The sequence below is a fragment of the Suricata suricatta genome, chromosome 7, assembly GCF_006229205.1.
Source record: "Suricata suricatta isolate VVHF042 chromosome 7, meerkat_22Aug2017_6uvM2_HiC, whole genome shotgun sequence".
Classification (NCBI taxonomy): domain Eukaryota; kingdom Metazoa; phylum Chordata; class Mammalia; order Carnivora; family Herpestidae; genus Suricata; species Suricata suricatta.
In genome coordinates this window covers 137,697,709-137,713,395 of record NC_043706.1, presented here as the reverse complement: position 1 = coordinate 137,713,395, position 15,687 = coordinate 137,697,709, and the positions used below count along the sequence as shown (strand labels likewise).

Below are 15,687 nucleotides of genomic sequence, written 5' to 3'. Positions count from 1 at the left end.
ACCACGGACCTTGGACCGAAATCCACCTCGCCCCCGCCTGGGACCCTTATCTGAACATTCAATCCCAGTGTTGTAGTTTGTCTTGACGTTTTTGTTTTGGGAGCGGGTGGGGTGTTTCGCGAGTTGGTGAAAAGTGGGGGTGACAGAATAGTACCCACGTTCGCTCACCCAGCACTCGAATCCCAGTGGCGAGAATGTGGGCGCGAATCCTGCCAGCTGCAGGTCTGCGGGAGGTTCTGTTGTGTGCTTTCGCTCTCGTGGCATCGAAAGTTCCTCTCTGCTTTTCTGGGGCCAATAATTATCATTAGGGGTTTTTACCTGGATCTCGGTGCAAACCCTTCGCACTCTCGCGCTCTCCTGCGGAGTGGGATCAGCCCAAGCGCTGGATGTGTGCGCAGGTCGGTAAGAGGAGTGTGTGAATGTCCCACAGGTCAAAAGGACTTCCCTTCAGTTGGCAGAAGGAGAATCTGAAAGAAGCGGTACATGTAACAAGTTGGGTTACTCTTGTGTAACACAGGCCCTTTCCCACTTCTAGCTCTTACTGGGCAAAGCTCAGAATTTTCCAGAACTCTCTAGGAACCATAATACCTGGCCCCTCTGGTCACTCTTCAGCCTCGGGTCTGTTTTCTCTGGGACACACCCCACAGTCTAGTCTAGTCTCCCAAGGAGAGGTCTTGTTTTGTCTTCTAGCACTCAGAGCAGTGCCTAGCTAGCTAGATCACCGTAGCTCCTTAATGCTTATCAAATAAATATTAATGTATCTTCATGACATTGTTCCAAAGCTTTAGCAAATCCCCAAGACCCCATAGAGATCAGAGTCAGCTATAAATATGGAGACTCAAATATTTGATTAATTGGGCCACCTGGTTGGTTCAGTGGAATGAACACGTACCTCCAGCTCAGGGTTGGGAGTCTGGGGGGTAGAGAGTACTTAAAAATAATCTTTAAATATATATATATTGGGATTATGTTGGTGAGAGACTGGGTGGCTCAGTTGACTCTTGATTTCAGTTCTTGTCATGATCCCAGGGTCATGGGATCAAGCCCTGTGTTGGGCTCTACACTGAATGTAAAGCCTGCTTGGGATTCTCTCTCCCCACCCCCCTGCCTCTCCTCCCCATTCGAGCTCTCTCTCTAAAATAAAACTATTTTAAATTTAAAAATGAATAAAAAATATTTGAATAATTAACATTAAACAATCATCGATTGTCAATATTGGCAAGGTGTGTTTGAATAAATGGTAAACACTTTGGTGGGGTAATTGGTGATAACTGGAATATCATAGCTATTTAGACCTGATACTTCTCAAAACATTTTTTTTTACTTTTTTATTGAGTTTTGAGATGGCATGAGCAGGGGAGGAGCAGAGAGGGAGGGAGACACAGAATTCGAAGCAGGCTCTAGGCTGTCAGCACAGAGCCTGATGCAGGGCTCAAACCCACAAACCGTGAGATCATAACCTGAGCTGAAGTCAGACGCTTAACTGACTGAGCCACCCAGGTGCCCTTAGACTTGATACTGTTCACCTCTTGCCATAAATCTAGTTATAGTGATGGATTCCCAACATCTATTTTACTCCACATGATTAGTCTTAGCCCTGGCCAGTTGTTTCAGGACAGGCTTGTAACCCAATCTTGGCCACAGAAATGTGAAGGGAAGCTTGTTGGGTGGCTCCGGGAACAGTATTCTCACTGGAAGATCTAAAAAGAAAGACTGATCCTTCTTCCCTTCAGACAGTATCTGGGTGTGATGCCTGGTGCAGCTGCACCCCCACCTTTGAGCATGAGGAGAGCCAGCATGGTGGCAAAGCCAACTTTTTGCTGAGGAGAGCAGAGATGGAAAGAGCTACAGCCTTTGAGGGCATCTCTAGAGTCAATCCTTAGTGTAGCCTCTGAATTCAACCTCTGATTTTCCAAGTACGTGAGACAAGTATTCCTTATTGTTTAAGCAGCTTAAATTAGACAAGCTATCATGTCATATGCAACTGAAAACATCCTGATTTATCCAAGATGAATTCCTGGTAGGCAGTTTGTTTAGAAGTTCGAGAAATCAAAGAGAAACACCTAAATATGGTAGGAAGGAAAGGGGTTTCCAGGTAGGCAGGGCAGCTTGTTGAGAACAATGGGGCAAGAGAACTTTGTCACAATGTTGTGGGAAGGAAACTGCTGCCAAGCCTGCAGAATCCTGAAGAGTTTTCAAATAGATTGAAAACGCATTAGGTCCTGGGAATCTACATTAAGACTTGGCAAAGGTATATGAGGGGGCCAGATGGACCCCACAGGTAAGGTAGGGAAAGCTTGGATAACACGGTTTCGTAGGGAGAAATCCTTAGTCTGGAATTGTGATGGAACCAGCAGCCCTCCCTAAGAACTTGGCAGCAAATCTAAGATCCTACTGTCTGAAATGTATTCCCTGTCCTCAAACATGTAAGTCCAAGAAATGTATGGAACCTTTCCTTTGGCTTCATGCTCTATTCTATCCCAGTGCCTTCTTACATCTCTGGCTGCTCAGTCTCCTTTGTGGGCTCACTCTGATTGCCCCTTAATATATTTCCCTGAGGCTGTGACTTTGCACTAGCATTCCAGGTAATGCCAGTAACTCCCATGGCTTTGGTTACTACCACAAGCTGATCATAGTGAAATCTCTCTCTAACCTAGCTGTCTCCTGGGCAGATGCCCTCTCCATTAAAATTTCACGTAAGCCCATCAAATTTGCCACATCTAAACCAAACTCATAATATCTACCTTTTCCAGGCTTTATTGTTTCTCCTCTATTCAAAATCTCAATTAGCAGTGCACCCATCTTTTGTTAACCAACCTACTGGGGAAAAGCACTCCACTTAGACATTACTTCTTCCAGGAAGCCTTCCTATCTCCTGCACTTGGTGCCCCTTGACATCATCTGCCCTGTTGGGAAATAGGATGAACTATCCTTATCGGACTTCTGTTCTCAGAACGCTGGGAACGTGAGACTTGATGAAGTCCCAGGAGGACGTGCAGGCCAGAGCCTTCCTGGTCATCAGCCAAGTGGATCAAGAAACTACAGCACCGGAGACAAGCCCACGCACAGTTGCAATCTGTTCCTATTCTCTTTATCTGTTTCTATTGTTCTGGGTAAACATGTACTGCTGACGACACACTTACTATGCTCTAAGGAGGGTATAAAACAAGATGCTTTTCCTAATAAAGTCTGCCATTAGCCTGTAGCTCTTGGTCTGTCTCCATCTCTTTCGGGGACGTCCACGGTGCCCTCACTTTCCGGGACCATCCATGTGTCCACTGAGAAACATCCCTTGTTCACGTTCTCATTCGCGGGGTTTGGGAACGTCCCTGTTTCCACTGGCCATCAGCCTTTGGGAACAGTCATTGCACCTCGATCGTCAGCTCCCCAGGACCCCTCCTCATGAAGGAGAACCTACCACACTACCCAACTTCGCTTCTTACCAGATGTTAAGACTCCTAGTATAAGCTTTATGAGATCATCTTGATATATTGCTTTATGCACAGCTCCTAACACATTGTAGGCATTCAACATGAGTTAGTAGATTGTTTATGTCCAGGCCGTAACACATGTGAAAGAGTATGAATATATTCTCCTGGATGCAAGCAATGTATTCAACTGTTTCCTACTTGAAGGCTCCATCAAGAACCAAGTTAAGAGCAGAAATTGAGAGGGTACTTGTTTGCTTCTGTTGAGGGGCCACACAGCACCTGCCTTCAGGGGAATCCTCACTATAGTTGCTCATCAAGCTTGACTCAGCTTTGCAAGGCCCAGACAGGAACTAAGAATAATGAATAAGCAAAAGAAGCGTAAGCGAATCATTTTAAAAACTGCATCTAGGGGCGCCTGGGTGGCTCAGTCGGTTGGGCCTCTGGCTTCGGCTCAGGACATGATCTCACGTTCGTGGGTTCGAGCCCCACGTCGGGCTCTGTGCTGACGGCTGGCTTAGAGCCTGGAGCCTGCTTCCAGTTCTGTGTCTCCTTCTCTCTCTGCCCCTCCCCCTCTCATGCTCTGTCTCTCTCTGTATCAAAAATGAATAAATTAAAAAAAAAAAAGAACCAACTGGAAAGGTTCCAGGTGGTAAATGTAAAAAAAAATATAATAAAAAAAATAAATAAAAACTGCATCTAGATCTAGGATCATGAGATACCTGGGCTGGTGAGGAGTGGGTGGGCAGCCACCATAATCTGCACGCGCGAGCGAGGGGCCACTGCTAGGGCAGCGCTGAGCCAGTTCCTCTGGAAGGGGCCTTGCAACCATTCTTGGTGAATTTTCACAAACAGGGTTGCAGGAGGGCAGGCCAGATTTAGGCCACAGGGCAGAATCCCCCCACTTCCCCTGGGGCAAGCTCCCGAGTTGGTCTGAAGGGAGTAGTGAACCGCCATGGCAGGTTGGCCACAGCTAATTTGCAGTACATTTTACAACAGGGGTAGCTCAGTTCTTTCTTGGCACAACACCCCCATGATGGCTCCAGACCAAAGGCAACGACGTTACCCAGGGTTGTAAGAAGTGTTCATTATAACCATGGGGATAAATGAACTCCTAAGGAAGTGTCATCAGAGGAGAGCAGGGGGGCAACAACTGGTCTAGAGGACAAATTGCTATGAATGAGAAATAAGGGAGTATCTGAAAGAATGGCTTTGCATGATGTTTACAAAAGTGTCTCAGAAACTGGAGTGGTCAGTTGTGTCATCCACAGCCAAGGCCAAGAGAAGGAGGTGAGCCCTCTGCACCAAGCACTGTGACGTTTCTGTTCTCCTTACAATCTTCCCAGCAGCAGTGTCCATGGAAACTTCTGTGAACAGACGGCAACTGGTACACCTCCAACAATGCCAGACCTTTACAGAATGTTCTCGTTCCTCTTGTCCACAAACTGGGGTCACCTTCAAAAGTCAAATTAACCACTTCTAAAAGTCTTTATAATTTGCATTTTCCCCATCACTAGGGTCCTGTGGTGGTCGCCAGCTCCTACTGATCCAACACAGCAGCCACTCTGACCATTTGGGAGCTGGCCTCCTCAGCTCAAGCGCAGCTCCTCCTGCTCAAGAGGACTAGCAGGATGACACAGCCCCACGCCCAGGCTCTAGAATCAGACGGGCTTCTGCTGCTAGCCTGGAGGTGGGTATTATTGTCCAGGAAGCTTTGATGGCAGCACCCTATAGGGCAGATCCAACGCTTACCAACCCTTGGGTGATCACCTAGCCCTTTTAAACCCATTTCTTGTTCTGTAAAATGACCAACAAGTGCCTCTTCTCATGGGGGTGATGATAAAAATCAATTAAAAAAATATTTGTCTGTTTTTGGCATTTAAGTGCACAACAGATATCAAAAGATGTTCAGGCACTTTTTTGCTATCTTCATAGTACACCTCTCTCCAGAATGATGCTAAAGTAGAGACATCAAAACTGTACTAACCTTGGGCTTTATCCAAGTTGACTGCCCTTACAATTAACCTTCTTTGGCAGTACTCAAGCTTTTGCCAAATGGCGGGATTCTCCAATGCTGGAGGTCGTCAAAACAACACGCCAGCGCTCCTGCTTGTCCCACTTAAAGAGAAGGAATACACTTTTAACAGGAAGTAAACACAGGTAGCTTTTCACCTTTACATCCAAGACCTCACAATCCATTTAATGTAAGCTAGGATCTTTTCTCTTTCAGTGGAAACTATCCAAACACAAATTTATATCTGAAATCATCTGATCAAAGGAGAGTCTGTCACCAGGACTGGAACTTTGAGAACGTAAGAATGGCTAATGTTTACTGGGCAGGCACTAAGTGCTTGGCACTGTTGTAAGCACTTCATGTATATCAGCTCATTTAATTTTTCTCGAGCCACCAAAAGAGAAAGCGACTTGCCCAAGCCATGAAGCAGATTCAAACTCATTAGCTCCAGAGGCCAGGCCACTTTCTGAACCTGGATTAAGACTTAACTACCTCTCTTGTCATAGTCATACCAGCAAATAAAAGCATCCAATTCCAAAAATGAAAAGCACTGATGTTGCACAATCCCTCTCTGCCCAACACAGATGCATCAAAAATTTGAAAAATGGTAATGACATATGCCAGCTGTATACTAAATTTAGTCAGAAAATTCAATTACTAGTTTAAAAGTTAATTTCCTATTGTATACCAAGGATTATAGAACCACAAAGAAAATTCCATTTTTATTTAAAGAGGGCAAGGTTAAAGTGCCTAAGGAAAACCGAAGTCAAAAGTACTTCACAAATCCAGGGAATATTTAGTATTAAAAAAAATTTTTTGGGGGGGCGCATGGGTGGCTGTCGGTTAAGCCTCCGACTTTGGCTCAGGTCAGATCTCACGTTCGTGGGTTCAAGCCCCGCGTCAGGTTCTGTGCTGACAGCCAGCTCAGAGCCTGGAGCCTGCTTCTGGTTCTATCTCTTTCTCTCTGCCCCTCCCCCTCTCATGCTCTATCAAAAATAAATAAAACATTAAAAAAAATTTTTTTAATGTTTATTTTTGAGAGAAAGAGCGCGAGCTAGGGAGGGGCAGAGAGGGTGACACAGAATCCAAAGCAGCTCCATGCTCTGAGCTGTCAGCACAAAGCCCAGTGCAGGGCTTGAGCCCACAAGCTGATGAGATCATGACCTGAACCTAAGTTGGATGCTTCACTGAGGCACCCAGGAGACCCTAGTATTTTAATATACACCAAAATGTTAAATAAACTATCCTAAATAAATGTATTTAAAATTGTATAGGAGTTGAGACTGCACAAACAGCTAATTAAAAGTCAAAAGTGCAGGATCTTAAGTACACCAATGAAGAGAAGACATACCTGTATGCCAGCTGAACGAGCAAAAACACAGGACTTATTTCCAGATTAACTGTACCTCAGTTTCAGGTGTCCTAAATTCCACTTCAGAGGTTCCTTGGTTATATTACAAGTATATCTAAAACAAGATAGTTCTGCTTTCAGCAGAAATCACATTTCCTCTCAACCACATATATATCAAAAGCTACAGATTCGAAAACCATTCCATAACACAGACTTTGTTTCATCAGACATATTAGTATATATCAGTAGCAGTGGCCAATATTTTAAAACAAACATCACTACTACACACATTTCCTAATGACCTGAAATCATTCCACAAAAACAAAGTCTATCTACTTCTCAACTAAAACCTAACACATAGGTAGCTAATTTTCTTCTTTGTACTTTTCTGTGTATTTGAATATTTTATAATAATTATTTTTATAAGTCAGGAAAAACATTTATAGTCCTAAGCTGCATGTTCATCTTGCAAAACAAAGCATATATTTTAAAAAAGATTTTATTTACATAATCTCTACACCTAACATGGAGCTCGAACACACAACCCTAAGATAGAAGTCACATGCTCCACCGACTGTCAGCCAAGCACCCCAAAGAATACATTTTTAAAAAATTAAGTGCACAATCAAAATCAATGCATGAACTTAAGTCTCATTTGTGGTATGTTGAAGAATTATGAGTAGAACTTCAGCAATTCAATGAAAATTAACGCTAAACACACACATACAAATAAAAAAACTAACACAAACGGTTACAATAAAAATCTTTATTTAGGTTTGGTCAGTACAGGTAAGATACTGGAGTCACAGAGCAATATGCATTAACAGGATACAACAGTTCATAAAAACTGAGTAACTATGCACACAAATTTCTTAAACATTCAGTCACCTAAAGAGAAAATGCACAGATGTATGGTGGAAAAAACTGTATCTAACACTGAAACTACTATAGGACTCCATCAAGTCCAACTTTTAGTGATTAAACTACTGTACTGGGAAAACTTGGCAGTCATAAACCCACATCTACTCTAACAAGTCTGAATGGTGCATAAGGATAATAACAGCATGAATAAGAATGCCCTTACACAGCACAGGTTCTAGGATAGACACAGATTTATACAGACATCATTGTTATACTTTAGGGAAAGATTTCCATTTACACCTTCACATTAACTCATATAAAAATAACTTGACCCTACACAAAATGTCCTTTTAGCAACATTCAAGGTAATTAACTGTTACAATTTCCAAAGTGGCAGAGGTATTGAAGCAAAGGGGGCGCAGGGAGGGAAAGGAAAAAAAACCACACCCACAAAAAAAAGGCAAATTGTGACAAAAGTATGCGTTAATTTTCTAGACAGTATCCTCTCCCAAATTAAATGACACTGTATAAAAATTTGTTGGAAAAAACATTACAAAACTGAACCCTGTATATTTACACTTGAGTCCAAGCCATTCTGAACGTGGCGGGAACCCGCAGTTCGGTTACCTTTCCCACTCACTGTTTTCTCCTCTTGAGGGTCAGGATTGGAGTCTGTGTCATTTGAGTGGTGTGTGAGAGAGTTTTCACTGCCCGTGGGAGAGTCTACACTTTCATACCCCGCACTGAGTTGATTTACGTAACTACTACCTCCTCTGCCAGTTCTCTCCTCAGAGCTGTTCGAGGCCTTATTCCCATTCCCTGGAGAAGAAGGAAAGTCATCTTCGGCTGTGTCCCCCTCCCTGTGAAAGCCAGACCCAGACGTCCTCTGCCGGGAGGAACTGCCATTACTTGGTCCGTTGGCCAGCCGGCTGCAGTCTTTACCTGTGGCCTCCGCCTGTCCTCCAGGCTCAGAAGGGGTAGTCCTGCTGGTACTTGGGGCTGCAGCCTGAGACTGTTGTTGCTGGTACTGAGCCAACTGCTGACGTGTCTCTTTCAGTTGTTGCTGGAGAACTAGAATGGTGCTCTGCATACCCTCTACTTCTTCGTCAAGTTGAATGATGAAGTCATTCAGTTCTGTGCAAAGGAGAGTCAAACCTACTTTAATATCTCTGAAAACACATTTTAAAACATTGCTCAGTACCTGCCACAAGGCAAGGCAGTCAATAAATGTTTAAGTGAACAAAAGTCTAAAACTCACAAAATATTTTAAAATTTCCCTTGAAATTAAAAAAGAGCCACTCAAGAATGTGTGTGGTTGGCGGGGAGGAGGGGAGACTTGCTTAACATTATCTATAAAGCAACCAAGTTAAACATGATTCAAACCATCTAGCTATATACGACTCATGACAGCCCACAGACCACTCCCCGCCGGTTCACTGCTGGGCCCACATGGCTGGTCCCCTGACTCCTGAGCCTCCTAGCTAGTGTCTGTCTCAGCTCCACCGCAGGTTCAGCCCTAGGGAACAGTGAGGCCTCCACACTAACACTCCAGAGAGGCCTGTGCTGTAACAAAGGACTACCCCATATCAAAACAAACAAACAAACAAACAAACAAACTTAGAGAAAAGAACTCTTGAAAACTAATAAAATACACATGTCCATTAAATCCTAAAAAGACTTGGGAGAGGGAAAAGTCCTTCACTACTATAAGAAATCTACTATTTGCTATGTTTACAAACAGTAAGAGCTAACAACTAGCACTATGAAAAGATACTTTAAAAGATATTACATTGACTACTGATCTTCACAATTAACTGTCAAATATACTAATTCTCAATTTAATTTTCATTGGTCAGATTTTTTAGGTACTATTCATCTTTAAAGAGAAGAGAAACAACAGATGCAGCTACACTTGCCAAAAAACAAAAAGGTGTGTGTGTGTGTGTGTGTGTGTGTGTGTGTAGGGGGAGGGGAAGAGATAGAGACTGATAATTAAGTTTGATTTATCATTAGCAAATTTAAATACTATATCTTTAGGGGCACCTGGGTGACTCAGCTGGTTAAGTGGCCGTCTCTTGGTTTTGGCTGAGGTCATGATCTCGTGGTCAGGAGATCCAGTCCCACACTGGGTTCACGCTGGGCATGGAGACTGCTTAAGATTCATTCATTCTCTCTGCCCCTCCCCTGCTGTGCTCATTCTCTAAGAAAAAAAAGTTACATCTTATTCTCTAAATAGGACCTTAAAAGGAACAATCAATTCTTTATTTTTAGACCACTGGAAATAGCCAAATTCCTCCAAGTTTTACACTTACAGAAAAATTGGTTAAATGGAGATAACCCCCTCTTAAACACTAAATATAAATTTATCTATGTAAAGCCGTATGTTTCACCAAATTCCGCCCCTCCAAAACCAAAAACTTCTCATGAAATTTGCACAATAAATAATTAAGAGAAGGAGGGAGCCACTAAAATTAAATGGCTTTGCTACTCAACTAGAAATGTTCTGTTTTCTTTTAGTTTGTTTATTTAGAGAAAATGAGTGGGAGTGGGGCAGAGAAGGGACAGAGAATTCCAAGCAGTCTCCTTATTGTCAGCACAGAGCCCAATGTGGGGCTTGAACTCATGAACCTTGAGAAGATGACCTGAGCCAAAACCAAGAGTCAGATGCTTCACTGACTGAGCCAACCAGGTGCCCCAGCTAGAAATGTTTCATTTGTAATTTTATAAAACTACTGGAAGAGATTAGCACATACAGAATCTAATCTATAATATTCATGCCTGGCAAGTTTTTTAAAGCCAGTGCAAATTTAACCAAACTTTTCAAAAAACCCCTTACCATCCTGACTGCTTTTAAGCTCCTCACTATATTTCTTCTGTAAAGCCAACTCTGCTTCAAGCTGTGCAATACGCCCCTGGGACAGCTGCCTTCCAAGCTCTTGATTCTCCTGGATAAGCATTCGACACTTCGCCATTAACTTTTTGCCTGTTTGGCTGTAAAGGAAAGAGCCATCCATCACAAAATGAAGATAAGCATCTACAACCTTGTTTGCTTGTGATTATTACAGCAATAGATGTAACACGTACAGAACGTAACTTTCACAGCAGATGCCTCCCTATAATTATCATCTTCTCTTCTGGAACACGTCCATCTTCTGCATTTCAGTATTTTGCCAATACAGCAGCAAATATAAACCCTAAACAAGAAGTACCCAAATGGCCACGTTTTCTAGTACACTAATAATTGATTCTGATATCTATTTTCATCCCAATTCATCATTTGAAATAGAAATAAGCCAGTTAACACACATCTCAGATATACCAATATTAAGAAAACACTAAGGTACTTAGCTTGGAACAGAAAAGTTCTTGAAAAGGTAAATGCCATATCATAATCAGAGTATATTTATTCTTGCTAAAGCAGCATTTGATGAGGATGCCTCTTAATAAGCTGTTCTCACAAAAATGTTTACTGCAATAAGTGAGGCATACTCAGTAATTGTTTTTAAGGAGCCTTTTAAAAAAGAGCCTTAAGACTATTTCCATTAATGCCTCACTTAACTTTATTACATACTTCTGAGCTATCTTAAACTGTAAACATAAATTTTTTACAAATTTAGTATTAATATGCAGTTAGGATTTTATTCATGTTATAATAGATAATCTTTAGAACAGAAAAAGACTGGGGTTACTTATCACAAATACATATATGTAAATATCTGCCAAAGTAGGGGTACCAATCTTCCTACAAATTAGTTGCCAACATCTAGTGCAACACTCTGTAGACTATACACACATAAACAGCAACTGTAAAAATGTCATCAAAAGCCTTGGTAAGAGTATTCAATAAAATTTTATGGCTTTAGCCTCAGTGATACCAACACAAATGATCACTTCTAAAGGGATCTAAGTACATAATTGTGATATTACCTGAGACTTGAATAAGGACAGTCTGATACTTTCATAACTTTTTTTTTTTTAATTAAGTAGGCTGCACACCCAACATGGGGCTTGAACTCATGACCCCATGATCAAGAGTCGCATGCTCCACCAGGGAGTCTGATTCTTGTGATGGCGGTAAGCTCAGTAAGACCTAATGGGTTTAAAAAAAAATGTTTTGCTGACATTTTCTGTTCTTTCCTTCCTTCTGTTTAGTGGGGCTTTCACTTGCCTGATACATTATTTCACAATGCATTAGATCCTATTATAAGCCTTCAGACTTTTAAAATTTAAGAGAGTATTCTGTGGGGTACCTGGGTGGCTCAATTGGTTAAGAGGCCAACTTGTGGTTTCAGCTCAGGTCATGGCCTCATGGTTCGAGAATTGGAGCCCCTATTCAGGCTCCGTGCAGAGCCCACTTCAGATCCTCTGTTCCCCCCTCTCAATGCACCTTTCTCGTTCTCTCAAAAATAAACATTTAAAAAACAAGTTAAATGAGAGCGTTTCATAAATGAGTCTCCTTCTTTGACTTGGTGTTCTAGTGTTTCCATCCACTGCACATGGATACCCCTAATTCACGGGTAATTCAAGCAAAAGTTTGTAAATTAGATTTCTCTGTGGTACAGTAAAACCTGGGTTACTGCTGCTCAGAGCAGCCTCAGATGAAAGCACTTGGTAAGGGTTTTATCCTCTGTATGGTGACTTTTATTAGCTGGTGCTCTGTTGGTTGCTACTGTAGCTGCAGACTCCCCCTCATTTCCCGTTAATATCCCTCAGACTTTGGCCTCCACTCAACAAGAGTTCAGAAACCCAGCGAGGAGTTAAAAGATGGGCACCGCGGTCAGGCAGCAGCGTTCCTCCCACATCACCGCCCGTGCTCCCACAATTTTGTTTTCTTACAAAGTCTATAGCTCCAGTGTTTTCCCACTAACCTGAAAATCCTATGTGAATTGAATAAAGATTAGAAAAAAAAAAAGACTGTTGGTAAAACCAATACATTAATTTGTGATCTGACATAACCTCATATAAAGCATCACAAATTCTAATAGAAACAAATGCTTTATTTATAGTCATACCTTTTATAAATGCCTGCTCTAAGATAATCCTATCAGCTCTAAAATTAGTGATTACTGAAACAAAGTCTTAAAACACTTCGCAATTTTACCATGTCATGTAAAATTTATCTTGTGTTCTTCACATCCCCCAAAATGGTTGTGTTCAAAGAACTGTCTTTGGAAGAATTTTCTTATTTAATTACAACTCCCCACCCCCAAACCCATTCCTAAAATCAAATAATCCCAAAGAAAATATGAAAGAAACAGTCTGAAAGATTTATAAAAAAAAAAAACCAAACAACCCAAAATAGACACTATATATTGTTTATGATCACAAGGAAGGGGGCCAGGGTATCTGAGAGGTGTACACACAATTACCTAAATGATTAAATGCAAAACAGAACTGTCAAAACAACTGAAATATATCTCTTAAATATTCTAAAATATATGCACTGTTACATGTATGAAATATTTTAACTAAAGCAGAGAAGATACTTCAGACAATCTTTCTCTTTCAAAATTCAAACAGAATAGGAAAGTGGGGGAAAACACCCATAACCTATTCTATCTGAATTATTCCAGACACAGCACTGAGTAAGCACTATCTGTTTCAAGTTAATGATGTATTTCTAGTACTGTTTATACTCTATTCTTTACAGAACAAAAATTCACTTACAGGTGATTAAAATAAATTATGATTTAGTAATACAATGGAACTATTATATAACCATTAAAAATAACCTAATAAAAGAATGAAAAAAATGTGCAAGGGATAACTGTGTGTGTGTTAGAGGGAGGGGGACACCAAGCTGCGATCATCTATGTTGTGTACGTTCACATTTGTTTAAAATCAATATATATAAAATATTATATATTCATAGAAATTATCTTGATGTTACCCAAGAAATTTAACAGTGGTCACTGTTCCTGGAGAACACAATGGGGAATGGCAAGGTCACATCCAGAAGGGACTCTCATTTTTTGTCTCCACCTTTCTTCATGCTGTTCCAAGTTTATACATGAGCATGTATTATTTTCTTAAAAGAAGTATCTTTAACAGTGAAAAGAAAAAAACCCACAGACCTCACAGTGACTCTTACCTACGCAGCAAAGATAGATGCTGGCTAATAAAATGTGAGTACATATTAATAATACATTTTATGAATTATTTCTTGACCTACTAAAAGTACGTAGGCCATTTCGACTGTGATCTTAAATGGCATAAAATATATACAAATGCCTTAATGCAGCACATTTTTGGTTACTTACCCTCCAACCCCACAAATAATGAGAATTTTAGAAGCGGATTTCTTGCCATAAAATCACACAAACCACTTCTTTAACCCACCCTCTGCCCCACAATCAGTTCCCTAAAGCACAAACATACAAGATACTTACAATTGATTTGAATGGTTAAGAGAGAACTTAAGTCACCCTTGTTAAAACTGCACTTAAGCGTTGGGACAATCTGGAACATTTATCTTCCACTCATCTTAGACTCCATTATCACCAAGTGAAAATTCTCATTGGTGACTTAGAGAATGATCTGACGAAAAAAATTCACCTCCAGGATTGGATGGAAGCATGAAGAAAATAATGCCTCATTTATCTAAATGACCAAATGAATTTGCTAGAAATGATCACTATATCTTTTTTTTAAATTCACAAAATGTCTCACTTAGGCCAACCCACAGTTCCAATACATTATTTCCCCAATCTTCTGGCAGGCACCCACATTAATTTGTACTGTAATGTCCTGGGACAAGGTGTCAAAAAGTAACAAGTGTCAAGTCTCCTTGTCTTTTATGATACCAGCTGGAAAAGAGTAGGTCTTTAAAAATGTGACACAGAGCCTTTTCCTTCACTTTGAAGAGCATGGCAACAAGTTTTCCAAAATCAATCTGCTCTCCACAGCCCCCCAAAATCAAAAATGTTAAAAGTACAACAAAATCATCATATTATTCCTTGAACTTAAAAAAAAAAAAACAACTACTTCAAGGCACATTTAATTTAATATCAAGAGTGCAATACAAAAAGCCCAAATACAATGAAGGAAACACATTCCCCCATTAACACCAACGACAATGCTCTTTCAACATGTGCCTGTTGAATGGAATGGGGATTTAATTTCACTACTGAAAAAAATAATGCAGTGAGTCTCTCATCACAGCCAATATCCTTATACAATCTAGTAGTGAAATGAATGTTCATAATGCTTCAAACAGTTTCAACCTGAGGTTTGATACCACACCTTTATGTTTGTACAGTCCTCAGTAAGATTATCTACAGCATTAGCAACCATTCAAAGAACAAACCATTGATTAAAACCACATTGATTTAAGGCTCAATCAAGTAATACAGAGCCCCAAACTAAATGGTTAAATATATGAACTACTTGTACTGACATCTATTTGATTCTCTCACAACTATTAAGTTGGTTCTTAGCAAATAAAGCTCTTTAAAGGCAAAATTCACCTCAGTTGAGTTTTGACCCAGAAGTTCAACAACAATCACGAAGTCCACAGTCTTATTGGCAAAACTGATATACAGTGTCTCTAAGTCACTATGCTCAAGGTTAAGAGCGATGCATATTCCATTTTTACATTTTACTGGAATTTTACATGTTCAATTCATGATTTTAAATCTCTAGGTTTTCATTCCTCCAAACTGTCTGAAGACACAGTGTGCCACAGACTTAAGACTTCTGTTTCTCCCTCTATTTTCTTCAAACAGAAACATTTCTCAAGTGTCTACATGTTCTAGAAGGGGAATTTTTCGGAGGTGGCCACTTCTTCGGAATAGTCCGACGCCATCAGGCCTCTGAAGCAAGGGGAGGGGGAGGAAAAAGCTGAAACACAAGGTTCATCTGGTAAGTTTTACATTAACCATTACAAGCTGGATAGTATAAGAATGGCTTTTTTTGGCTCAAAAAGTCTGAGTCTTGGTGTGGAAACGAGTACTTGGCTGTCCCACCACAGCATTCTCGCAGTGGGACTGTCAGGGAAGTCTTGACTGGGGAGTATGATTTGTTTACCTATCAGG

The 15,687-nt window shown here is 40.9% G+C and overlaps 2 protein-coding genes across 2 annotated transcripts in view; both read right to left on the bottom strand.

Moving 5' to 3' along the window:
* Nucleotides 1–7,544: 7,544 nt before the first annotated feature.
* LOC115295938 (pre-mRNA-splicing regulator WTAP-like) lies at nucleotides 7,545–12,875 on the bottom strand. Its single transcript, XM_029944277.1, has 3 exons — nucleotides 11,582–12,875; nucleotides 10,491–10,645; nucleotides 7,545–8,788 (listed from the first exon to the last, which is right to left on the bottom strand). Exons 1-3 carry the CDS (start codon nucleotides 11,614–11,616, stop codon nucleotides 8,205–8,207), a joined length of 774 nt encoding a protein of 257 aa, XP_029800137.1. The 5' UTR covers nucleotides 11,617–12,875; the 3' UTR covers nucleotides 7,545–8,204.
* A 1,760-nt stretch (nucleotides 12,876–14,635) lies between these two features.
* The window catches only part of LOC115295382 (pre-mRNA-splicing regulator WTAP-like), an 18,412-nt gene continuing 17,360 nt past the window's right edge, over nucleotides 14,636–15,687 (bottom strand). The window contains exon 6 of the mRNA XM_029943263.1: nucleotides 14,636–15,511. Within this exon, the coding sequence (XP_029799123.1) occupies nucleotides 15,405–15,511 (107 nt within the window). The 3' untranslated portion in view covers nucleotides 14,636–15,404. The remainder of the gene's footprint in view (nucleotides 15,512–15,687) is intronic.

Bases quoted from the DNA above. Each gene is read 5' to 3' on its own strand.
- LOC115295938 (XM_029944277.1), bottom strand. From the start codon at position 11,616: ATGAAAGTATCAGACTGTCCTTATTCAAGTCTCAG. The intron at 10,646-11,581 runs GTAATATCACAA...TTTCCTTTACAG, and splicing joins TGTCCTTATTCAAGTCTCAG to CCAAACAGGCAAAAAGTTAA. The intron at 8,789-10,490 runs GTAAGGGGTTTT...TCCTTTGCACAG, and splicing joins GCTTAAAAGCAGTCAGGATG to AACTGAATGACTTCATCATT.